The sequence below is a fragment of the Amblyomma maculatum genome, chromosome 5 (genome assembly GCF_055883805.1).
Source record: "Amblyomma maculatum isolate TAMU_Amacu chromosome 5, ASM5588380v1, whole genome shotgun sequence".
In the NCBI taxonomy this organism is placed as follows: domain Eukaryota; kingdom Metazoa; phylum Arthropoda; class Arachnida; order Ixodida; family Ixodidae; genus Amblyomma; species Amblyomma maculatum.
Window position 1 is genome coordinate 131,225,106 of NC_139348.1, and position 23,631 is coordinate 131,248,736.

Genomic DNA, 23,631 nt, shown 5'->3' on the forward strand with positions numbered 1-23,631 from the left:
TTGTCTTAAAGAAGCAGGCAACTAGACAATAGGATCCGTTATACAAGCCAGTACAAGCACTAACGCGTCGCGCCAGATGTGGTTGCGTTTGTTTTGATGCTGTACCTGACTGTACAGACTACAGGGCAGCGAAAAAATCGTTTGGATTGCATTTCAGCTATGAAGCAACAATTATCAGTCTCTCGCATTATGTCTTATAAAGCCGTGAGAACAGAGACACGACCAAGGCACTTCGCTCTCGCACCGCACGAAGCGTGATCTACATATAATATATTTTTCTGAGCTGCCTTTTCAACATGTCGGAGACTCGCTTTTGCATCGAGTACGCCAAGCGGGGCACCGCAGGCTGTAAGAAATGCAAGCAGAAGATCGAAAAGCAAGTGCTGCGCATCGGAAAAATTGTGCCCAACCCGTTCAGTGACAGTGGCGGTGAAATGAAGCAGTGGTTTCATGTGGACTGCATCTTCGAGCAGCTCTCGCGAGCTCGCGCCACCACCAAGAAGATCGAAGATGCCGGAGACCTCGAGGGTTGGAGCGAGATCGGTCAGGACGATAGAAAGGTCGTACTGAAGCACATTAATGAGCTTTCCGACAAGACCGGGGCTAGCACCGCTAGCCCTGGTAAAAGGAAGGCCAAGGCAGATGAAGCGATCACCCCTAAAAAGCAGAAGCTTCAGACTACGCTGACTCCGCCGGGATCGGGGGGTGTGGACGATTCCTCCGAAAAACTCGATCTAGAAGAGCTCGAAGCATCTTCGACCAGCAGCAAGGCGAGCAAAGACGACGTTTTCAAGGAATTCCGAAAGCTCTGTGCAGCCATCGCCGCCGAAAGTACCTACACGGGCAAGACTGCGATCGTGGCCAAGTTTTTCAAAGAGGGCTGCACAAAGAAAGGTTTCACAGGTGACCTCTACCTCTGGGTGAAGTTCCTCCTTCCCATGGTTAACAAGCGAGTGTACAACCTGCAGAGTAAGCAGCTGGTTAAAGTTTTTAGTCGAATCTTTGGCAACGGCTGCCTCGAGGAGATAATCGAGGACCTCGAGCAAGGTGACGTAGCTCGCACAGTGGGGATCTTTTTCGAAAAGTACGGCTCTCCGGCTGCGAAGAGCACGTTGACATTGCAGGATGTGGACGCATACCTCGAACGGCTCTCTCGCCTCACGCGGGAAGACGACCAGACGCAACTCCTGAGGCATCTCAGCGCTCGCTGCACCGCCAACGACCTCGTCATGGTCGTCAGGCTCATCAAGCATGACATCAAGATCTTCTCCGGTCCGAAGCACATTTTGGAAGCGCTTCACCCGGACGCCTACCAAGCTTTTCAGGCCTCCCGCAACCTGGAGGACGTAGTGAGGTCGTCCAAGGAAGGGAATGTCAGCGTCTCGGCGAGCCTCATGACACCCATGATCCCTATGCTTGCCGAACCGTGCGGATCCGTAGACGATGCATTCTCGAAGTGCCCCAACGGCATGTATGCGGAGATCAAATACGACGGAGAGCGGGTGCAGCTGCACAAGAAGGGCTCGGAGTTCCTCTTCTTCAGCAGAAGCCTGAAGCCAGTGTCATCTCATAAAGTCCAGCATCTCAAGAACTTTATTCCACAGGTGCAGACCACAGATGCTCTGCCTGCTTGAAAGAAAAAAGAAAAGAGAATACTAAATACCATCTTAGTGCTGTAGCCGTTTTACCCTGAAATTTACAGCATTGGCGCTATGACCATAGTTACGTACTAAGTTAAAATTAATGTCTGTCTGTTGTTTTAAAATGCACAAATTGCAAACCACTTGGCACAGTTGGCAGGTGGGAAAGTGGAGCGAGACAAATCCCCACTCCACTGATAGGTGCAAGGCAGGAAGGTATCTGCCATGGGAACAACCTGGCAGAAAGTTACCATGAAAGATGAAAGGCCAATCAGCCAATGCCAGTAAGCTTTCACTTTATAAACCGCTAAGCCTTAGCTCTGCAGTTCTCTTAAATTACTATGTGCTTTTGTCGCTCAGTGTAGAACTTTGCATGCAGTCTGCATGGATGCAGTCTGCAAGCTTCTTTTTGTAAACTGTTCTCACTTTTACGTTTGAAACTATTACTAAAAAACATTGGTTTTTAAAGCCTAGCCTTATTTTCTTCTACAAACATCATTATGTGTCTTCATTAATCCTTACTTAGTGCTGCAACAATGAGAATGTGATGATATAATGTAAGGAGCAGGAAGAATAGATCTACACGATGGAAATGTTTAATGTCTACGTGCAGTCTCTCTTTGTTCTAGATGTAGATGCATGCATTCATGCAAGAGAGTCTGATACCATCTATCTAGCGTCGATGGTATTAGTAATCTGTACACGTCAACCATAGGCGTCCACTGCAGAAGTTTGTTTTTCTTCAACACTCCGACAGCCAAAGCGAGACCTCGGAAGGCCGCAGCTGCGTCATGAAGAGGTACAGCTACGGTCTCCTCATAAAAAAAAGCCTGCCATGACATTTGAATTCACGTTACCCCCTATGCCACAGGCAGGAGCTGCCACCTCGGGTCGCTCCTTTTATATGGGAGGGTGATATCAGAATCAGCCTGCCAGAACTGTTTGCATTCCCGTTACCCCTACGACACGCAGGCACATCCATAAGGTTTGGTTGAAGCGTGACTTTATATGTGGGCCGGTAGCTTATGCTCTCGCGTCACACCCTTAAAGGATGAGCTTAAGTGTCCCCAATAATGTAGCACCTTATACTGATAGGGCATGATAGGGGAATAATGTAGCAGGCAAAAGAAGCTTCCGCCGTTGCTTTCGCAATTCAACTAGGGCTAACCAGAGCTAAACCACAACTAATTTTTTTAAAGGATTTTTGAGCTTTAAAACTGGTACTTTTTGCAATGACTGTGGAAGGAATCTAGGTCCTTGTTTGTTTTCTTCTGGCTTCAGTTCTTTATCTTATACTACATTCCAAAACTGTTTGGTATAAGCTGGTACTCTATATTTGCCTGCAGGCTTTTAAACATGGTCATGACCTGGTCCTCGACAGTGAGATCCTGATGGTGGATACACATACGCAAAAGCCACTGCCATTTGGTACGCTGGGCATCCACAAGAGGGCGGCCTTCAAGGACGCCTCTGTCTGCCTCTTTGTGTTCGACTGTCTTCACTACAACGGCAAAAGCCTGCTAGATCGGACTTTGCGTGAGCGGAGGGAGGTACTTAAGGCCAACATGACACCGATCCAGAACCACGTCATGTTTAGTGAGCAGCATGTGATCACAACGCGCGAAAAGTTGCGGGACCTCATCAGTGATGTGCTGTCCCAGGGCCTGGAAGGGCTGGTTCTCAAAAACCCTGATGGCGTTTACGAGCCAGGGAAGCGCCATTGGCTCAAAGTCAAGAAGGACTATCTTCAGGTAAGCAATTCACCATCTCCGGTCTTCTCAGAAGTGCATGTCACGTTATAAGGAGGTGTAAACCCAAGATAACCAGTCGTGATGATGATGATGCCCCACTGCGGTGGCGCAGATGCCAGACTGCTGTACCGGAGTACTCGGGTTTGAACTTGACCGCCGGTGGCTGCGTTTCGATGAAGACAGAACAGAAAGGTGTCCATGTGCTGTGCCGTATTAGTGCACGTTAAAGATCCTCTGGTGGTAAAAATCACTTCATAGCCCTCCACTACGGCATCTCTTTCCACTTTGACTCCCACCTTCTTCTTTCCCCTACGGCACAATGTAAAAAAAATTTTTACAGATATACTGTGCCTTTCTTTTCCTGTGAACCAGTTATTATTATTATGATGAGGATGCTCAGGGTCATACCCTTAGAAGTGTGTTGGCACCATGTGCAGTGCATGGGCCAGGGTAGAAGGTAGGGGAAAAATAAAACAAATATACATGGGGTAAATTACGTTGTTTGACTAGCACCATCTGGTATGCTGTGCCACGAAAAATATTATGCACTGTTTCTGTACTGCCCTTAAAGCATGTGCCCGCATTGCCCTCTGAGCCAGCTATGTGATGTTCTGAATTGCTGCCCTGACCGACCAGTGGTTTGGCTCCACCAGTCAGACTTTCTGTATACTGACTTTGACTGCACTGAGGCAGACAGATTTTGAGCTCAGCTGACCACTAACTTTGAGCCTTACCAGATTCACTTGTTATGATGGCTCAGTAGATTTTCTATTCGGCTGCTGATTACAAGGTTGCAGGTTCAATTTCGACAGCAGCAGCTATATTTTGATGCAGGTGAAATACAAAGTGCCCGTGTGCTGTGTAGTGTCAGCGCAAGTTGAAGAACCACAAGTGGTCTTAATTACAATGGAGGGCTCTTCTCTACGGTGTACCTAATAGTCAATGTGTCACCCCACAATTTACAATTCATTTTATTAGATTTCCTGTTTCAAATACGAGAAAGCTGCTTTTAAACTTGTAATGCTTAAAATGTTTCTCCTTTCATTGCTGGTTAAGGGCTTTCACTTCATATTCACTTTCCTGGCACACAGAGCCAATCCAGCACCCTCCCGTGACCCCGTGACTCTGTTGGTCTTAGCAGTGCTCATGTTGGGAATGTTCTTCCAGCGACACCCCCCCCCCCCTTGCCACTTTGCACTGTAAACTGTCCTGGGCCCATTCCAAAAAATATTCCTGTCTATGTGCCTGATTTGAATACTATATATTACTGGTTGTGTCAACTGGGTACTTCAGAGTGTCTGATATAGCTGCACGGGCTGGTGATGTGCTCTTATACCGAATATGCAGGGTGGAAGTATGGCAGACTCGGCTGACCTTGCCGTGCTCGGAGCATATTTCGGCACTGGAAGCAATGGTGGCATTATGTCCATATTTTTGATGGGATGCTGGAATCCAGCTACAGGCCGCTGGTGCACAGTCACCAAAGTCCATGGCGGCCATGATGACAAGACTTTGGAGCGACTGCAGACAGAGCTGGAGATGAAGAAGATATCGCGGCAAATGGATCGCGTTCCGGCTTGGCTTGATGTGGAGAAGGTTCTGGTGCCAGACTTTGTCGCTAAGGATCCGGACAAGACGCAGGTGTGGGAGATAGCTGGCGCCGAATTCACTAGGGCCGAGGTCCACACCGCAGATGGCATCTCGATCCGTTTTCCGCGTGTCACGCGGATCCGGACAGACAAGACACCAAAGGAGGCGACGACACTTCCGGAACTGCGTAAAATGTTCCAGAACTCCAGGTCGCAGCCGTTTGACGTGGATAAGTTGAAAGGTGATGACGACGATGATACGGAAGTCTCGTTTGCAATCTCTGAAGAGTCCATTTCACCGAAGAAGTCCAAACTATCACCACCTTCAGAACCAGGATCCAGCAAGGCTAAAGTTGGTGGTGACATGGACATTTCATTGACACCAACTGGGAGATATGGTTTGCCCAAGAAATCCGTCATGTCAGATTCAAAGCAGCAGCCTTCACCTGGACGCAAGCGGCAGGCAGATGCTGTGACGAAAAGTGTTCCCAAATCTGAAGTTGTGGAGTCTACAAAAAAGAAACTCTGTGACTTTCCGGACGTGTTCACGGGAGTCCGAATGTGCCTTCCTGAGAATAGGTTGTTGCGGAGATACTTTGTTGCTTACGATGGTATTCTTGTCAAAGCTCATAGCGAGGATGTGACACACACGCTGTTGTCATCCAGGTTGGGCAGTAAGTCACAGTCAGCGAAATCCGTGTCTATAGACTGGTTGTGGGACAGCATAAGGCATCAAAAGCGCCAAGACGAGGCGAAATACTCTGTGTAAGCGCTGGTCTTGCTGTCGTAAACTGGCAACGTTGTGTTCATGCGAGGCTTGTAGGGCCTCTGTTGATATATGTTGATATTAGTACTGCCTGGGCTTGTAAACGTTCCTAACAGAAATTTGCACACGGTTTTTAATATATCTTGCCTGCTTTTCGCTCTAGTTTGTGTCGAAACTTTGCAAGATGCTTGGCGCAGTCTCGCTGCTTGCTATCATAATTTTTGCCAGAAGGGGCTTTGTTTGGAGCCATAGTTAATTGCTCTCAAAGCATGCCAAGGCTAAGGTTACCGACCACACTGCAAATGTGCATAATTTAATATATGAACTATCATTTCTTTGCATCTTTGTACCATTCTTGTTTGAATATTGTGGTCCTGCAAGATGCTTGGTATGGTCCAGCAACCTTGAATTAAATAAAAAATGTGATTATTTTGCAGCAGAAGTCGCTAATAATTGAACCGTTTATGAATGTTTGCAAATTTTTTACTTGGTATACTGCTCGACTGAACGATGCTTGTCTCTCATGGAATGCCTTCTGTAAAGTAACCTGTCTATAAAAGAGTACAAGACATGTTTACATTATGCAGGTTACATTTTCTGCATGAAAGTTTGTGTGGCATGTTAGCATATGGTGTACTAACCAAATATTAGAGACATTTAATTTAGCATTTTCACTCACTGTTACTTCGTACCGCATGCCGTCAACCGCGCACGCACCGATTGGCCTCAGCGTGCCAAATCCGTTGGCATTTGACGGGAACAAAGCGCCAACTGTAATCAGGGTGATCTGCAAATGTGTACTGACACTCGCGCGGTAGTCGTAGATGATGGTGGTCAGCGGTAGCGCTAAACTAAATGTCTCTATTGGCACAGTAGTGTATATAACATAGCCTTGCGCTGTAATGTTTTGATAAATTATCTGCAGAGATAGTCGCTGCACCACTATACATGACTTGTGTCTTTTCAAGATGCCTTTGTGTCAGACAAAGGTGTACTAACCATGTGAAAAAAATGAAATATGCTTAGCAAAGCTTAACTGAGTGCAGTTACTGAAGAATTACTTCAGATGTACACAGTCTTGAAGCACTGCACTGGCTGTTTGTACAAATTGTGTTTGGTAACCTACCCTCCAATTTCTTTGCTGTTGCATGGTGTAGTTTATTGTGTTCAGTCATGCAGTCTTAGATTGCTGGGATGCAAGTGATTTGCCGGTGTGGTGTGACCAATCTGCCAATAGTGAGAGCGTCTTGCACTATCGGTTATTTGGCATAAATACTTTAGTTTAGCTCATCATGTGCTGCTGTGGGAATGATTGTTTGACAGCCCATAACTTACAAGGTGGCTGCATAATATGCATGTACATATGTTACTGAGGCTAGAGTGATGTTTGCTTCTAAACATGATGCTTTTTTTTTGAGTGAGACGTAAGTAGACTAAGAAAACATAACTACGTGCAGTGTATCATGTTTGATATCTTGTCAAATAAAGATGTCAAGCTTTGTGTGTAATCTTTTTAATATGAAAGTGTTTATGATTAATTTTAATCAGATCACATTAGCCACTGTCTGTCTTTTTATGTGGCCACCCGACAGTATGAGACACAAGTGCAGTATAATTCGGTTAGTGTCGGACCAGAGCACTTTTCATGGTTTGCAGGAAATGTACAGCCAAGAATTTTCAACACCTGTTCTTTATTGCCAAAACTTCACTGCACGTCATTGTTATATATCATGACTAGATCATCTCTGAAGTCATATATGACTGAACAAATGACACATGCCCTCTAAGGTCACAAATTTGATGAACAGCTACTGCGCTCGGTGACCTTTTATGAGAAATGCATGGCTTGGCACACATTATCGCTGTGTAAATGTGAAAACTACAAGCTGAGTAGTATCATAACATGTTACAAATAAATGTGAACTGATTCAAAGAAGCAACAGTTACCATATTTAGTTGAATCTAGGTCGATAGTTCTTTAAATACACGAGACATGAAGCTGTTAGATCGGCTTAGATTTGAGGATTTTGTCGTGTCATAAAACAGAGCATAAAATCATAAAAGACGCTGGCTAACTCTAACAGGCCACATCAAGTGCACATCGTCAGGAGTTGTAGATAGATAGATAGCTGCAGCCTGGAAGGACATCCCGGAAGGTTTAGTTGCATGCTTGTTCACAAAGTGCAGCATCTCCAATGCACTTGATGCACTGAAGATTTTGCACTGTACAAGAAGGATAGTGACAAGAAGGTCAGCAATGACAATGACAAATGAGTGGGAGCAGGTTTGTGCAAATAAATGTCGTTTGAAGGCTGTCGCTGGCCCCGCCGCGATGGTGCAGTGGTTAAGATGTCCACTACTGTGCCGGAGTTCCCAGATTCAATCCCGACCACCTGCGGCTGCGTTTCGATAGAGGTGAAATGAAGAGGCGTGTGCTGTATGATATTGGAGCAATTTAAGGATCCCCAGGTGGTTGAAATTACTCTGTAGCCCTCCACTGCGGCTTCTCTTTCTCTCTTTCCACTTTACTGCGCCTTTCCTTTCTTGTGAACCAATTATATTATCATAAAGCTGTCACTGCCACCATATTCAATTGTTTTTTTTTTGGCCAGCTTGCATGCGAGAAAATTTTTATTTAAGGAAGGGGCCTTCAACTTTAGGGTGTCGACTTAGAATCGTGGTCGGCCTAGATTTGAGTAAATATGGTAGTGGTAGCATTCATGCTCACTGATGGCCAGGAAAGTACATTGTCGTTCATATTTTCAGAAGTTTGTTAATTGCTAGAACTCCTTAGTACACAGTGTTTTAAAGTGAAACTGCATCAAATATGGAGTGATCAGCAGACTCAAATACAGAGGTGCTGCCACTTAAAAAAAAAACGCTTTTTGGTATGCAGAATGAGCAGAAACTTTAGTAAACGAAAAAGAGCTGCTTGAGCTGCATTATGGGTGGGGTCTTTATTCCAGGGCTCCATTGACTCTGCATCAGATTTTGAGTACTAATGACTCTGAGACCTTGTTGGCAATGTAACATTTTGTGTTGCCCGGCTGACCATAACTGGGAACATGCACTGAAGTGAACAATGCAGATGGCAGTTGCAGCATCAGCAATACATACAATACAAGAGAGCTAATTTTTACATTCAGTTCTCAAAGCTTTCCACAAATAAATCTAATGCAAACACTGTGGCAGACAAAATGCACAGCTGAAAGCAGTCCACCAGAGGGTGCCCACGATCGCTAGAGCTGGGTAAGTCTCCACTAACTCCTGTGCTACCTACGACGAGTGTCATGAATGCAATGAATGTATTTGGTCTATCTCTTCACAGCACCATTAAGTACATGTACAAGCAGCATTAAGTGCAACTGAAATAAATGCTTAACATGAATGGTACGGCAGAAAGAGACGAGGACAGAGAACAAGAACAAGCACCTTCCTCTTTTTTTTTTGCCCCGCCTTTCATGTCTGACTAACTCGCCTTAACGTTCATGCTTCTTGAAATCAATGATTTTACAAATGACAATATTTTACAAGTGTAATAGATTACAATTGCAATGGTATTTTTAAACAATTCCTACTGCTTGAGCATGGACATGCAGGCAAAACAAAGGCTACACAGTTTTCTCATGTTTTTGTGGCAAACAAGAATCTTAAGCGTCATCTGGATCTTTAACTATAATTACCGTAAAAACCCGCGTATAATACGAGTTTTTTTTCCAACTTTCAGCGTTCCAAATTTCCGCCTCGTATTATTTGCGGATCCCAACCAAAATGTCAAAGTTTTGCGAGAAGTTTTGGTTTCGTTGTTGCCGCGTGGCTACGGCTTGGCTTTGTTATCGATGTGCGGCTACGGCTTGGCTTCGTTGCTGGCCGCACCCCGCAGTGGCCACGACGTCGAGGTGTCGTCTCTTTGTTGTTGAGTCGTCGAGTGCGCACAGCATCAGCGCATGTGCTCTCGTGCAAACCACGGTTCGCGAAAAAGTGCACGCTTTTTTCTTTAAGTGAACGAGCAGGATGCCAGGGTCTCGGAAACAGTACTCGGCTGCTTTTAAGAGAAAGGTGATTTTAGTTGCTGAAAACATCGGCAACAGTGCGGCCGGGAGGCAGTTTGGCGTCACCGAGGGAAGCATTCGCGGATGGCGACGACAGAAAGAAGCCCTTTTCGCGTGCAAGGGAATGCGAAGAAGCTTTCGCGGGCCAAAGAATGGCGCATTCCCGGAAATTGAACTCGCTCTGACGGAGTTCGTACGAGAACAGCGAGCATCGCATCTAGCTGTGAGCGTAGAGCTTATGCAAGCAAAAGCTAGGGAGCTTGCAAGGGAAAAGGGAATTCCGAGCTCCGCCTTCAAAGCAAGCAAGCACTGGATACATCGCTATATGTGCCGTGCTGGATTCTCGCTACGCCGGCGAACCTCGATTTCACAAAAGCTGCCCGAATCCTTCGAAGAGCTGCTGGTGGCTTTTCAGCGCCACGTGATTTCTTTGCGAAAGACCAAAAACTTTCAGCTGGGGCAAATAGGCAATGCTGACCAGACGCCGGTTTACCTGGACATGCCATCGCCCCTCACCGTCCATGAGAAAGGCTCTAAACAAGTTTGTATCCGGTCTACTGGAAACGAGAAGACGCGGGTTACAGTCATGCTATCGTGCACGGCAGACGGCCGCAAGCTCCCGCCCTATGTCATCTTCAAGCGCAAGACAATGCCGAAAGGTGAGGAGCTGCCGAAGAATGTCATCGTGAGATGCCACGAAAAAGGTTGGATGAACGAGGATCTTGTCCTCGACTGGGTGAAGTCAGTGTGGTGCAAACGGCCCGGTGCACTGTTGTCCTTTCCATCCATCCTCGTGCTGGACGCGTTTCGTTGCCATTTGGCCGACTCGGTGAAAAGGCTGCTAAGCGACTGCCGCACAGAACTTGTTGTGATTCCGGGTGGGATGACCTCACAACTTCAGCCTCTCGACGTTTGTGTCAACAAACCCTTCAAGGACGCAGTCAAGCGATGCTACGCGGAATGGATGCGGTCAGGTGAGCCTGCAGTGACGCCGGCCGGGCGGCTGAAGCGAGCATCGCCAGCCACGCTGTGCAAATGGATTGTGGACGCGTGGGCAAGCATCCCAGAGGAGCTTGTGCGCCGTTCGTTTAAGAAGTGCGGCATCTCAAACGCCCTCGATGGCACAGAAGATGAGTACCTGTGGGATGATTTGTCCGACAAAGAAATTTCCGAGGAAAGCGCTGCTGAAGATGAAAGTGATTGAAGTGTGAGGTCCGATTTCAATAAATGTCTTGTTTTTTCTCTCTCGTATTATATGCGGTAAAAACTTTTTTTTTCCATTTCGCGTCTCCAGAATTTCACCTCGTATTATATTCGGGTTCGTATTATACGCGGGTTTTTACGGTATGCCCTAACGACTCTGAGTTTGCCTTGTTTCAGCAGTCACGACCATTCTATTACTAGGGCGGTAACCAGGACAGCTGGCGCATAGCAGTGTGTAGCTGAATTAATAACACAAGTTCAAATTTAATGCGAATAGGGAAGCTGACTGGACGAATACATTTATAGTGTAAATACATTTGAACTACCTTGCAGTTTTCGTGCACACATGCCTGGTGACATCTCTAGATTCTTCATGCAAAGAGAAACACTGGTGCATTAAAAATTTCACAATGCAATGTTGGCAATAAGGAAAGGCAGATTTGTTTTTTCATTTACAAATTACTGAAAACTGAATTGGACCATGCAGGGCAAAATGCGATGGCATTCTCAGACACGTATTCCCCGTATTACCCGTATGCATATTGGCCCGTATTCCAAGTATGCATCATTTTCGCCGTTTTTGTCATCTGATTGATTGGTGGAAACACCTGAACCAGAAGCGGTGGCATTTCCAGCATTTCCACCAATCAAATAATTGGTTCACAGGAAGGGAAAGGTACTGTATCTGTCACACTTGTTTCTGTGGACACCTGTACCACACTGTAAGGCAAGGGAGGAAGGTGGGAGTGAAAGTGGAAAGTGAGAATGACTCGAGATTAGGGCGAAAATGACACTCTTGAAAACGATGTAAACTCGGAATAAAGACCAAGGACAATTTATTACTTTAGGAAACACCGAGGACAGACTGAATGAAGTTGATCTACAAATTATTGCATTCCAATGACAAAGATGTCACTTTCACAAAAGGAAGCCTTTAAAGCCAGAAAAGAAGAGTAAATGAAAAAATAGGTGCCATCATCACTGGCCAGATTTGCAAGTTCATTGCTGTGTGCTGATACCATTTTTTGTCTGCGAGTCTCAGATGCTAGGTTTAACTGCCATTCACTTCAAACATCAGCATACACTTTTGATCAACACCACAAGAAAGCGCTGCAGTCATGAAGCTATCCTGTACGTGATTCCTGCCACTGTCTTTGTTCCCTCTAAAAGGGTGCAGTGATTTTCAAAACTTTTCTAATTTACTGCACGTCACTGCAAAGGAAGAAGTACACGACTGGCACCACAAACACTACTGCTATAGGAAGTGGTTTCACAATCCTCTACAGCCTTGGAGAACCTCAATGACCTTCGAAAGAAGCTCAGAAACCACACATACCTTGGCTTGCATCCTTTCCTGCCTAACACACATACAAGCAAATGCACAACTTCTCAAAAGATGTGTATAAATTTCGACGAAGACTGCGGACAAATAAAATGTTGGCTTTCATTGATAAACGAACAATTCTAATGAAAAAAAAAAAAAGCTACTTTAATTAAAAACAGAGAACTTGGGTGTTGCCACTACCGCGTGGATTCACAAGTAGGCTGAGGTACATGGACACATTCTTCTTTTCTTCTTTTGGAATAGTCCCTGGAGGTTACGCTGTACTGCCATTCACTGCAAAACAGTGACCACCGAGTCTGTTATGGTGGCTTAAATCGAGTGGTGGGAATATATTTAAATGCAATTTTCTTGGCAATTTCGTATTCCTTTCTTTCTGTGCCTTGTCTTCCCTTTGTCTGTTGTTGTTTTGTGCTGTTTTCCATTTCTGATTAGCAACCAAAGAGATCAAAATGTGTTATTCCTTGCAGTAAACATAAACATGATAAAAAAAAAGCATACATTTTTACAAGATAAATATGGCATATGGAGTTCCCCCATGTGCTCTTTAACAATGAGTGGCTATTATACAGTGTGTATGCTGTAAACCAATATGCTACGAGCAGTAGTTCCAAATAAAGAGAGTAAAAAAAAGAAAGGAGGAGGAGTGAGTCATGTAAGAATTTAGGCACTCAAAAGAACCCTGAAAACCACTATGTTCTGCGGAAGCCAGTCTGAAAGCTCTCGGCATGCACTTACACTACATAGAACAAGCCATGGCAAATGATCTGAATGCCAACAAGTTTATGCTGTGCTAATCAGCGATAATATTTTTAAGTTCTTGTGGATCATTGCAGCACTCCATCCAGCAATATCAACCCAGTTCCGGTACCACAGATCTGTGCTATGCATACATACATTGACAATTATCAATCACATCTCTGTCAAGAAAGTGGCATTATATATCCTAGTTATGTCACACTGTGCCTAAAAATGTAGCAAGGGACTTGTGGAAGCCTGAAGTTCACAGTATGAGGCCGCAATATACAAACAGAACAAAAGGTCCCATTACAACACTTCACACAGGACAGTGGACTATGTACATCTGCTGCAATTGTGAAATAGAAAAATAAAAAGGGTAGGTTTCAGTCTATGTGACAGCAGCTCTAACTGGCCTGTGGGGGTCTGTGGAGGCTTTTTTTTTCTTTCTTGTATGCACAGGAAACAGGTGACTAAAATGGGTGTATAACATGGTTTGGATGAGAACAGCCTTGGATACAACATGATGAGAATATTTTCAACATTGATCGGAAATAACTCCTCTTCAGCCAGGCAGGACATCTTCCATTTCCAGCTGAGAACTGGTGTCTGAAAAGCGGCTCATAGCCTCTGCAAGAGGAGAAGAGAATGAAAAAGGAATAAACTGACCGCCAACTCCTATGCCTGGGTAATGCGAGATTCAGTGGCAGCTATTTATGCTGCTAAATGCTGCACCATAGAGTGATGCATTTTATGTACACAAGTGCGACTGTTGCAAACGCTAGTTTCCGATGCTGCACACAGAGGGCATGACTAGTCCTTGGAAGGGCAAACAGCGTAAGATGTTTGCACCGTTGCTTCCCTCCGCATCCCTCCTTGCCCTTTCACATTATGCCGATACAGAACAAGAAATGTGACTCTAACTTTCACGCTTAGTGCGTAACATTGACGAAGCGGTAATGTGCTCACAAAAGCATATCACATGTACCTCCCAAGTCCTTAATGAGGGTTTTGGCAAAAACGGGGCAGTATAAAATCGCGTGCCTGACAATGCAAATCATGAACAGCAGTGAGCTATTCAGTTACTGAACGTTCCGAGTACAATTTTCGCTGACGGCGAACTCTCTTTCGGCTGTGGATGAGGTTGGAGGTAACAGGAGTGTCGGCTGCATTTTACCCAATCACATGTCACTCTTGCTTATTGGGGTCTTGATTATGGGCATGATCAAAGGGAAGTAAGAAGTGAAGCAAAGTGGTGGAGCATCCTATGCTAGTTGTGTAACCTGAGTTTCACTACAATAAAAGATGCTTGTTTACAGTTCGGAGATACTATGACAAAGTACTTTTTGGTCATTAATGTAGTCAGGAGCAAAGGGACATGCTATCTACGATCAAGATTGCATGCCGTATATGAAATGAAGAGTAGGTACGGTGGACAAAAACGAGAAATGCAGGACAGGTGCTTAAGAGCAACGAATGGCTTGCTCACCAGGATACGAAGCAGCACTGTCCCGGCCTCCTCCCCCTCCCGCCTCATTTGTGCTGGCATGAAGGGCCAGAGCATCCAAGGCTTCTTCTAGCCCGTCCAGGGCGAGGTTCTCGAGGGCGCGGGCTGCGGCCACACGCACCTGCCGCGAGTCGTCCTCGAGACGCGCAGCAAGGCCGCGTACGGCCAGCTGCTCGGGAACGCATGCGGCAGCCGCTTGGCAGGCCAGAATGCGGACCTGTGGCTGGCTGTCTTCCAGAAGACCCAGCACGGCAGACACGATCTCACCAGACACCTACGTGGTGAGAGTGAGCTTGTTTTCAATGCCAGGTCTCCTCCCCGTGTTGCAGTAAGATCAAAGGGGCAGTATTCAGTGCAGCCAGCCAGTGAAAACGCCTATAACAGGCCGAATGCCTGCAACTCGACCATTTTTATTTGAAGCAATTTGCACCTGATCATGTACGCATTACAGGTAGTCTGAGCTGTCTGCGATGGGGAAGAAAACCGTATGTTTCGAGGTGAAAGCTTACAGTCATCATTCCTTCCATCTTCGAAACTAGGTAGAAGTATTTGAATTCACAAAATTTTGAATATGATGTAAATACATTTGCTCATGCTATTATTATTCATAGTGTCTATATCTGATTAGAAAAACGTATGTGCACTGGAAAATTTCCCAATATTCAGTCACGACGAAATACCACCAATTCGGAATACACCCAACTATGACAGTACTAGTACAATATATGGGCAGATAATGTGAACACCAAGTTTAAAGCTTGAGGAAAACAGTGAAAAAGTGTCCTTTCCCGTTCTCGCTCCGTGATTTTTATCATGTTCGGTCACATTCAGATGCTCCTAGTCTTGGGCCTCATGCAACAGGCATAATAACACCTCGAGCCTAGTCCAAGGGCACCAACCTGCAGGGACGGAATGCACTCCAGCAGCTGGAGAAGGCAGCGCAGTCCAGCAGTCCGCGCGGGCACGCTGGGGCGCCCCGCGGCCGTCAGGAGCGGGATCAGCGCTTGCAGTGCAGCGTTGGTGCACTGCGGAGGCATTCGGCCGACGGACAGCGCCTGCTGCAGCACCGCGGCTGCCTGAGGCTGCCATTCGGGCCGCCGCTGCACCGCATTGAGGAGCGCCACCAGCGAAGGAACCAAGTCCCCACTCTGTGGACCTGTTTGGGACATTCAGTACCAAAAGCTTAGGGTCAACGTCACACGAGGTCGAGAGAAGTGAGTATAGCCAAGTGCCACGCCAAACAAAACGTAACTGCAGAAGACGCTCATCGTGACAACTACCCAAATAGTGTTGATGTTCGCAAGGTTTCATCTTGAGTCATAAAACATTTCAAATAAAAGCAGCAGGCTAAAGCTAACTGATCAGCAATGGCATTGCAAACATTGCCCGCATTTGCTGTTTTCCTTTCTCTGTACAACAGGTCATACGACATCATTTTTTAACATCCTTCAGTGGCCTGGGTCTTTGCTACAATGACTCTCAAGTTCTGCTGTACTACTCGGATAAAAAACGCTCGAAGAAATCGGTCTAAACGGTCGGAAAACCTAATTTAAATGAACATCCTAGCAAATCTGGCAGAGAAATTAAAAGAATAATATGTATACAGTTGCACAAATGTCAAAGTCCCACAATATGAGTAAATGTGTAGAGCCAAGTCTCCTGGATGACACGAAAAGTCATATAACTGCCCTCTCCAAACAATCTAAGCCTACATCTGCCAATGGCAGGTTCACACAACATCGGTATCTATTATACCTCAGAATATTATACCTCAGACCACCGCAGAATATGCGATATGGTAGTATTTTCCTGGTAAATGGTACAGCAGTAATATGCCAGGCAGCATTTAATGTGAAGAGCATAACCACAGCATAACCACTTAACAGACATAACAGACAGCATAACCACGATGGCTTGGGAACTACGATAATGGTAGTTGGCACTAAAAATAAACAAACATTGCTGTCATTATTAGCTTAGAGCATGCATAGCACAACCTACATATATTAGTATTCAAATTACTCAGCACGCATGTGAACAAAAAAAAAAATGAGGAGACGAGGCAGTCTCCGGCAAGTTTTTCAGCCCATGTTTCACAAAGAAATTCTTTGAACTCATTCAATATTGAGTTCACACAAGAAAAAAGGGGGCAAAAGAAAGTTTCACACTCTCTAGCGAAGGCTAGGCAAAAAATAAGTAATGTTGAGGGCCCGTACGAGAGCGCCAGCGAAGCTTTTGACATACCGGCGAGCGAGACGAGTTCCCGCACAGCGTCCCACTGGGTTGTCTTGGTGTGCGGCCGGTTCTCAGACAAATCCTGGATCATGTCCTTTCCGTAGCCAACACACATGTCTTCCACACAGGGGAGGTTCAGCATGTCTGCAAGCTGCCTCAGCAGCATCGAGACCTAAATGCGCATGCACGAAAACAAAATGAAAAAAGTGCCCATAACTAGTACTGCATGCCTGCCAACTGTCGACTTCAAATACAGGAAGATAGACTAGTGAATGCCACCAGAGCAAATGTTTCGATTTAGGGGAGCTGCTGCGCAGTCCCCTAAATCGCTTAAATGCCTCAAATGCCTCATCTTAAATGCCTCATCTAGAGACTGCGACGCCAATCTGGAGATGTCACAACAATGAAACAACTATGTGCTACCTATTCAAATGGCTTTGCGCTCAAACTAAGTGCTACCTATTCAAATGGCTTTGCACTCAGAACTTTTGCACTTAAAGCATCTTCGAGAGAAGTAACAGAAACTGGAGAGCCATGTTTTTGAAACCTTACTTCACGATGCAGTATCAGTGACAATGGTCACAGCAGTTTACAATCAACATATCAATATTACAATCAACATATCAATATTAGCTCAGAAGCCACCTCATACTGCTGGTTGATCTGAAACAACTGCACGAAGCTTAAGCATTTCGTTTGGATGAAAGCTTGCTGTGCTTTATGAGCTTTTGTGCATCACTAGTTCAAAGCTCGAATTAAACAAAGTGGGACTGACGTGGTAAATATGTGATCTGTAAGCAAATAACAATAAAAGGGGCACAAACATCACAAAACAACTACTACTACTCTGAACAAAGCCAAGCAATAGATCACTGTTGTATGCCTCGCTTTTCCTTACGCTAAGACATCACGACTTGGAAGACACTGATATTAATATTTGCATGACTATAAATCTACCCGGCTTTTAAATTTAAATATCCGCAGAGGGAGGGTGTTGACTTACAATCGAAGACCAGAGCACGGCACCAGCAATGAAGGCAAGATCACTGAGATATCAGGAATGCTAAGGCACAGTAATAATTTCTTCTCTTATAATCGTATAAACGCTGTATGTGAGTTCTGACTGCTGGTGAGAACCAAGGTGTGCCCGGACCAAATTTTAAAGGACGTCTACCAAACGTGAAGCAACACAAACTGGAAACACAAACCTTTTCGGCAACACACTCATCCTGCGAAGAGCATGCCTGGATGCCTAGGCAGCAGGAGAGCAGCTCCTTCACTGACAGGTCCATGGGGTCACACACGGACGAGAGCAAGGCATCCATGATTCCCAGCACTTCAAGCTGGCTCCTCTGCACCAATGCAACGCCCGCAACATGGCGCATACCCCCTTTTGGCAACCCCACAACATCCCTAAGCAGGTAGCCAGAAACTGAAACCACCCCTGTTCCAGTCGCTCACCGTGTCAGCAGCAGCCCCCGAGTATTCAAAGAGGATGGGGAACAGCTGCTGCGCGTACGGTCGAAGACGATCGGGTGGGCAGGGCCGCACGAGTGCAGCCAAGGCGTGCAGGGCTCCTGCCGAGAACGGAACCGACACAGCCTCCAGCCAGCTTTCAGGGTCTACCCATCGAGCACATGTTTCCAGGCTCTGCGTCAGCTGGAAAAAAAGAAAAGGGATATCTACGACAAAGCCAGTCTACACACAATAGCCTGCACGAAAAGCTGGTAATATAAAAGCAGTAGTGCAGTCACTGTACTATCATGAGCAATATGAGCAAGAACACACGAGCGCGAGGCAGATAGCCTCGAAACCCACTTGGGGCGATACGGTGCGGCCGCTGTGGGAAACAAAAGGGAAAGGGCGCAGTTAACGGAACCACGGCTCCCTTTCCACTTTGTTTCCCAAAGCGGCCGCACCGTATCGCCCCAAGTGGGTTTCGAGGCTATCTGCCACGCGCTCGTGTGTTCTTGCTCATATTGCTCATGATAGTACATGATTGAGGCTGTAAGGTTGGCCCTGTGTGCCTAATTTTAGTGGGGGTGTGGATATTGTGCTTGTTTGTACTAATTTTATGCACCCACTAACGAGAGGATAACATCTCGTACAAAGTCAAGTACCTAGGTCATCAGTTGGGTACACCCTTTGTCAAATGTTTAGAGCCCAAGGGGTCTATTCCTAATCCATCTAGTGGCGCCTCTTTGGCATTCATGGAAGTTGTTCACATGGGAGAGGTTGGGACAAAACTTCTTGCCTTCAGTAAAGTTGTAACTCTGAGAATGCATTACAAACCGCAGGGTGTGGCTCAGAAGCAAACCCCCTGGGCTCTAGACTTTTGACAAGACTGTACATAACTCCAGGCCTTGTATCTGCCGCAGTAGAGGGTGTGACGAAATTGTCAGGTGATTGGAAAGGCAAAACTGAGCCTATATTTCTAGATTTGCGAGTCTACGTTTATTAATGCAGACATCAAAAGTCACACGCACAGTACCTGTGGCTACCCAGCTTCATTACAAATTAAAACAGAAGCATAAATGCTTGTGGAGAGACTGCAAGTAGCACAACAGTTGGCGGTATCATATGCAGCATAACTGTTCACCGAAGACCTTTTCTGACATGGTAGTTCACGGCACAGCGCCATGTCATGCTGCAAGGTGGTTGAGTGAACAACACACAGTAACGAAAGGTTGTGGGACGGTTCCTCAGGGCACGATGGTTCCTAGCATAGCATCCAGCATGATGGTTCAGGACGTGACATATTGTTAGCACAGCGGCTCATGGTACGACAACTCACGGCATGAGAGATTTCAGCACGATGGTTAACACGACGGCAGCATCTTATTAAATAAGTCTCATTTCTAGCCTACCCAGTGCCTCAGGTCTGGCTCGTCCCGGCAAAGCACAGTGGTGAGCGTGGGCAGCAGGGCGCACAGGTGGGAGGCAGTGTGTGCTCCGGCATGCCGGAAGGCCTCGCACAGCAACTTGGCTGCTCGCAGCTGCTCTTCCAGCCGCCAGCCCTGCAGCGAGTCATGTGCTACGCCGACGAGGTACGCCAGGTGCTTTTGGACCAGCAGTCGGCAACCCTCACTCTCGACCGCTGCACGATACCAGGGACAGGGGTGAGAGAGAAATGTGCTTATCCTGCTTACGGTACACTATTGCATTTCAGCGCGAGAGTCAATTATCATGAATGCAATTAAACAAGCAATTGTAATAACAATAAATAACAGTTAAAAAAGGCAGAATTGAGAGGTCCTAATAAAGAAAAAAGGAAAAGGCACGCATGAAAGGCAGAGCAAGCACAAGCCATATCTAGCCTTATAGCTTATCTTTTTCATTTGCTATTTATTTAGTTCTAAAGATATGAACCATTCCAATATATCTTAAGACACTGCATTAGAACTTTACTTAGAGAGTATAAACCATCACCTTCTTCCTTCTAGGCCCCCAAGCAGGAACTATCCTACGTTGCTCTATGGATCTCACTGTGCATTCTCTATGACATTTAAGAAGATATAACTGGTCATAAAAGAATGTCTACCGCGGCAAGTGTGACTAGCCATAATAAAATGCCTTAGAATGCTTGCCATATGAGAACAACTTATGAGCCCTAGGTGTCTGGCTTGTGCCATCACAGTTCTAAAGCCTCAAGTTATCTCAAGAGCTGAGACTCAACCAGGATGCATTTTGTCTTTCAGAATAGGGCAGAATAGTGAAGTGTGCAGAATTATTGTTCCAGAGGACAACTCACCAGGCCGCATTGATTGGTCAGTAGCGTAAAGCTTTCCCACTGCATTCCACAGGTCATTTGCCTTAGTACTGACGCTGAAAAAAAGAAAATAATAAGGACGTATAGATACACGGTAATGCCACTTTGACTTTTGGGTGCATTATTCAAAGTAAGTCATAAGTTGCACCTTTCTTGTGTAGCAAAAAATATTGCTTAATTGACCAAGTGAACGATATACTGTAGTGAGCTTGTATTCACTTTTTGCAACACTTAAACTATGACATTGAAGTATTGCTCCTGTGTTCCATTTAAAAACTCACATTAAACTCAGATCAACAATAATTCTTTCTGCAGAAATTTGAACTTCAAGGTAGTATTGTTGGTTAGCAATGCGTAAAAGAGGAAATGTGCTGTTTAGGATCTTTGTTCCAATAATGGCTGTGTTTGGGCGAGTTGGCTAGCCATGTTGATTGTGAAAGTGCATAAAAACAAAGAGACAACAGCAAAACACAGACACAGGAGCGCTTACTTCCAATTCTGAGAGTTGGAAGTAAGCGCTTGTGTGTGTCTTTTGCTGTTGTCTTTGTATTTCGTTTCTGCACTTTCACAATCAACCAGGTTATTTATACTGGAGCTTCTATAAGCACAAAAGTCAGGAATCACGTGACATGCATTTCAGAAATGTCTCCACGCTACTCAATACCTCGGTGCATTGCACACACACACACACCAACCTTTCGACGGGATCTGTAAGTGCTATAAGCACAATAGGTAGAGCAACAGGGCCAAAGGTCTTTGCCACCCATCTTGCAGCTGCTGTCGCCAGGGCCATACGGACAGCTGGAGAGCGGTCATCCAGAAGTTCGGCCACTGATGCAATAACTGTAGGTGTGAGCGAGTTGCAGTCTTTCTGCTCAAGGATAGGACCTGCAATGATTCATAAATATTTCTACTATCTTTCTGTTTAGAATATTGTGCTTATAAGACTATGTCCCCAGGTGGAGTAAATTTTGCACACTCATCCCAGCACACATAACTAAAATCCTTGCAACTCTCAACAGACATTGCTATCCATCCCCCAGTGCACTTCCACACAAAGATAAAATTCAGTTCAGTTCAGTTCAGTCGTTCAGTCGTGTCCGACTCTTCGTGACCCTATGGACCATGTCACGCCACGCTTTCCGGTCTCTCACTGTCTTCCTAACATCACATATCTTCATCTGCAGCGCCTCGAGGATGCTATTTAACCATCGTGTTCGCTGCCTACCCCTTCTCCGGCGACCCTCAACCTTTCCCAACGTCAAATCTTTCTCCAGCGACTCCTCTCTTCTCATCAGATGACCGAAGTAGCTTAGCTTAAACTTTAGAATTTGACCCTCCAATGAGCAGTCAGGGTTTATGATCGACAAATTCAGTAGTAGGCAAAAATATAGAAATATTTACTTATGTGGAAGTAGAATTTCATTCAAACAAAATTTTCAGTGAAGGCATTTCAAGGCACGTTTAAAGGGACAAGAACGTTACCACTCTAATGATAAGATTGTCTAAAAGTGCCCTCAGTGACGTTCATTTTTTTTTCCTCAACTACCGCCCAACCTCGTGGTCACGGCTTATTCCATCTGGCTTAGTCCTAGGCACAATGTATATGACAAGCTTTTTTTTTTTATTGCGTAGGCAATACTACGCGAGGTTTCAGCCCGTCCCATAAACCTGGCCGGTAGCCACGTTTGACCTTTGACCTTTAGAGAAGATGAAGAAGAGAAAGAGGGAGGAGGAGGACAACAAGAAGAAGAAGAAGAAGGAGGAGGAGGAGGAGGAGGAGGAACAGAAAAAGAAGCTACGTCGGCTTTGCTTACGCAACCTACCGGGTTTAACCAAAACTAAACCCCAGCAATTTTTTTTTTTATGTCACGTGCTCGCATCGCGCCTCATGTCGAAATCGAAAGTTTCTATCTACACATAGTGAGCACTGAGTAAAATCAACGTCGTTACGATCATGTAACGTGCACGGCGTTACCGCAAGCACTACGATCAGTATTCTCAACGCAGTCATAGTAACAGGATGCTGCACAAGAGTTCTGATCGAGTGCTTTGTTTACAATGTGGTCACAGTCTCGAATATTTGTGCATTTATAAAACGCCCTTTCTGCTTTCTGCCTGCTCTGCGCTGTCAGCGACTTCACGTCACGCGAAATCCGCGGCACCACGTTTGAGATGTTCAGGCAGTGGTTCCTTTCCTCACCCAGGGCTTGCACGGCAAGAGTCCGAAGCGCCGAGTGCTGATGCCGCAGTGCTTGAACCAGCGCGGGAAGCAGCGAGTCGCACTGCAGGTGGAAATGGTTGGGGACGGCCTTCTCTAATTGCACGACGCACCGGCAGCCTTCCTTCTTCACCTCCACAAAGGGATCGGTGAGGCAGGAGCCCAACGCTACGACGATGTCGTTCAGATGCGCCGCGCACCGCGATCCGGCTCCCATTACAGTTCTTGTAAGCGCCTGCGCTTCGAGAAGACGCACTTCCTCGGCAACCTCGCCAATCGCACTGGTGACGAGCGGTTCTCCACTTCCGGAACCGAGAAGGCGTCGACGCAGAGCAGGCACGATCAGAGCAACCACATCATCCGAGAGAGGCAGTACCGAGGTGATGTCGAGGAGCAGCTGCGCGGCAAGCTCACGGCACCGCTCTGTAGGGTCGGTCAGCGCGCCAAGCACGGGACGGATAACGACGGAGACGAGAACTTTGCGCTTGTTCTCGGGAAGGTCGCCGTGCATCGCATTCACGGCGGAGCAGATATTCTCTAACGCCCGCTTGCGTATGTGTTTGTCGTCCGCTTCGAGCCGCTCGAGCTCGAGCAGCACGTCCCGAAAGTCATCCGCCATCTTTCAACGCTTCGCCGCCGTTGCCTTAACAACGCGGTTGATGCATGTGTGACAACCCGAAGAACTTAAGTTTAAATGTACTTCGTCAATATCAATTTTAATGATTTTTATTGATTAAAATGTTATATTAATTGTGTTATTGTTTAAATAAAATAGCAAAATAAAACTATATGGGTGTGTTAGCCAGCGCTCGACGCGG

At 45.9% G+C, this 23,631-nt stretch overlaps 2 protein-coding genes across 2 annotated transcripts; one reads left to right on the forward strand and one right to left on the reverse strand.

Annotated features, from left to right (window-relative positions):
- Positions 1–56: 56 nt before the first annotated feature.
- Positions 57–7,838, forward strand: DNAlig3 (DNA ligase 3). The gene is made up of 3 exons (XM_084604334.1): positions 57–1,604; positions 2,987–3,391; positions 4,739–7,838. The coding sequence occupies exons 1-3, from the start codon at positions 297–299 to the stop codon at positions 5,747–5,749; spliced, it is 2,724 nt and encodes a 907-aa protein (XP_084460460.1). The 5' UTR covers positions 57–296; the 3' UTR covers positions 5,750–7,838.
- Positions 7,839–11,149: 3,311 nt separating this feature from the next.
- Positions 11,150–23,451, reverse strand: LOC146189563 (dynein axonemal assembly factor 5-like). Its single transcript, XM_084604335.1, has 10 exons — positions 22,796–23,451; positions 21,288–21,480; positions 20,575–20,648; positions 19,691–19,920; positions 18,285–18,482; positions 18,032–18,175; positions 16,833–16,995; positions 15,488–15,744; positions 14,571–14,862; positions 11,150–13,711 (listed from the first exon to the last, which is right to left on the reverse strand). The coding sequence occupies exons 1-10, from the start codon at positions 23,430–23,432 to the stop codon at positions 13,647–13,649; spliced, it is 2,253 nt and encodes a 750-aa protein (XP_084460461.1). The 5' UTR covers positions 23,433–23,451; the 3' UTR covers positions 11,150–13,646.
- Between the last annotated feature and the right edge of the window lie 180 nt (positions 23,452–23,631).

Bases quoted from the DNA above. Each gene is read 5' to 3' on its own strand.
- DNAlig3 (XM_084604334.1), top strand. From the start codon at position 297: ATGTCGGAGACTCGCTTTTGCATCGAGTACGCCAAGCGGGGCACCGCA. The intron at 1,605-2,986 runs GTGCAGACCACA...ATTTGCCTGCAG, and splicing joins TCAAGAACTTTATTCCACAG to GCTTTTAAACATGGTCATGA. The intron at 3,392-4,738 runs GTAAGCAATTCA...CCGAATATGCAG, and splicing joins TCAAGAAGGACTATCTTCAG to GGTGGAAGTATGGCAGACTC.
- LOC146189563 (XM_084604335.1), bottom strand. From the start codon at position 23,432: ATGGCGGATGACTTTCGGGACGTGCTGCTCGAGCTCGAGCGGCTCGAA. The intron at 20,649-21,287 runs GTTGGTGTGTGT...TCTTTTTTTCAG, and splicing joins CTTACAGATCCCGTCGAAAG to CGTCAGTACTAAGGCAAATG. The intron at 15,745-16,832 runs GTATGTCAAAAG...TGTCCCAAACAG, and splicing joins GGAACTCGTCTCGCTCGCCG to GTCCACAGAGTGGGGACTTG.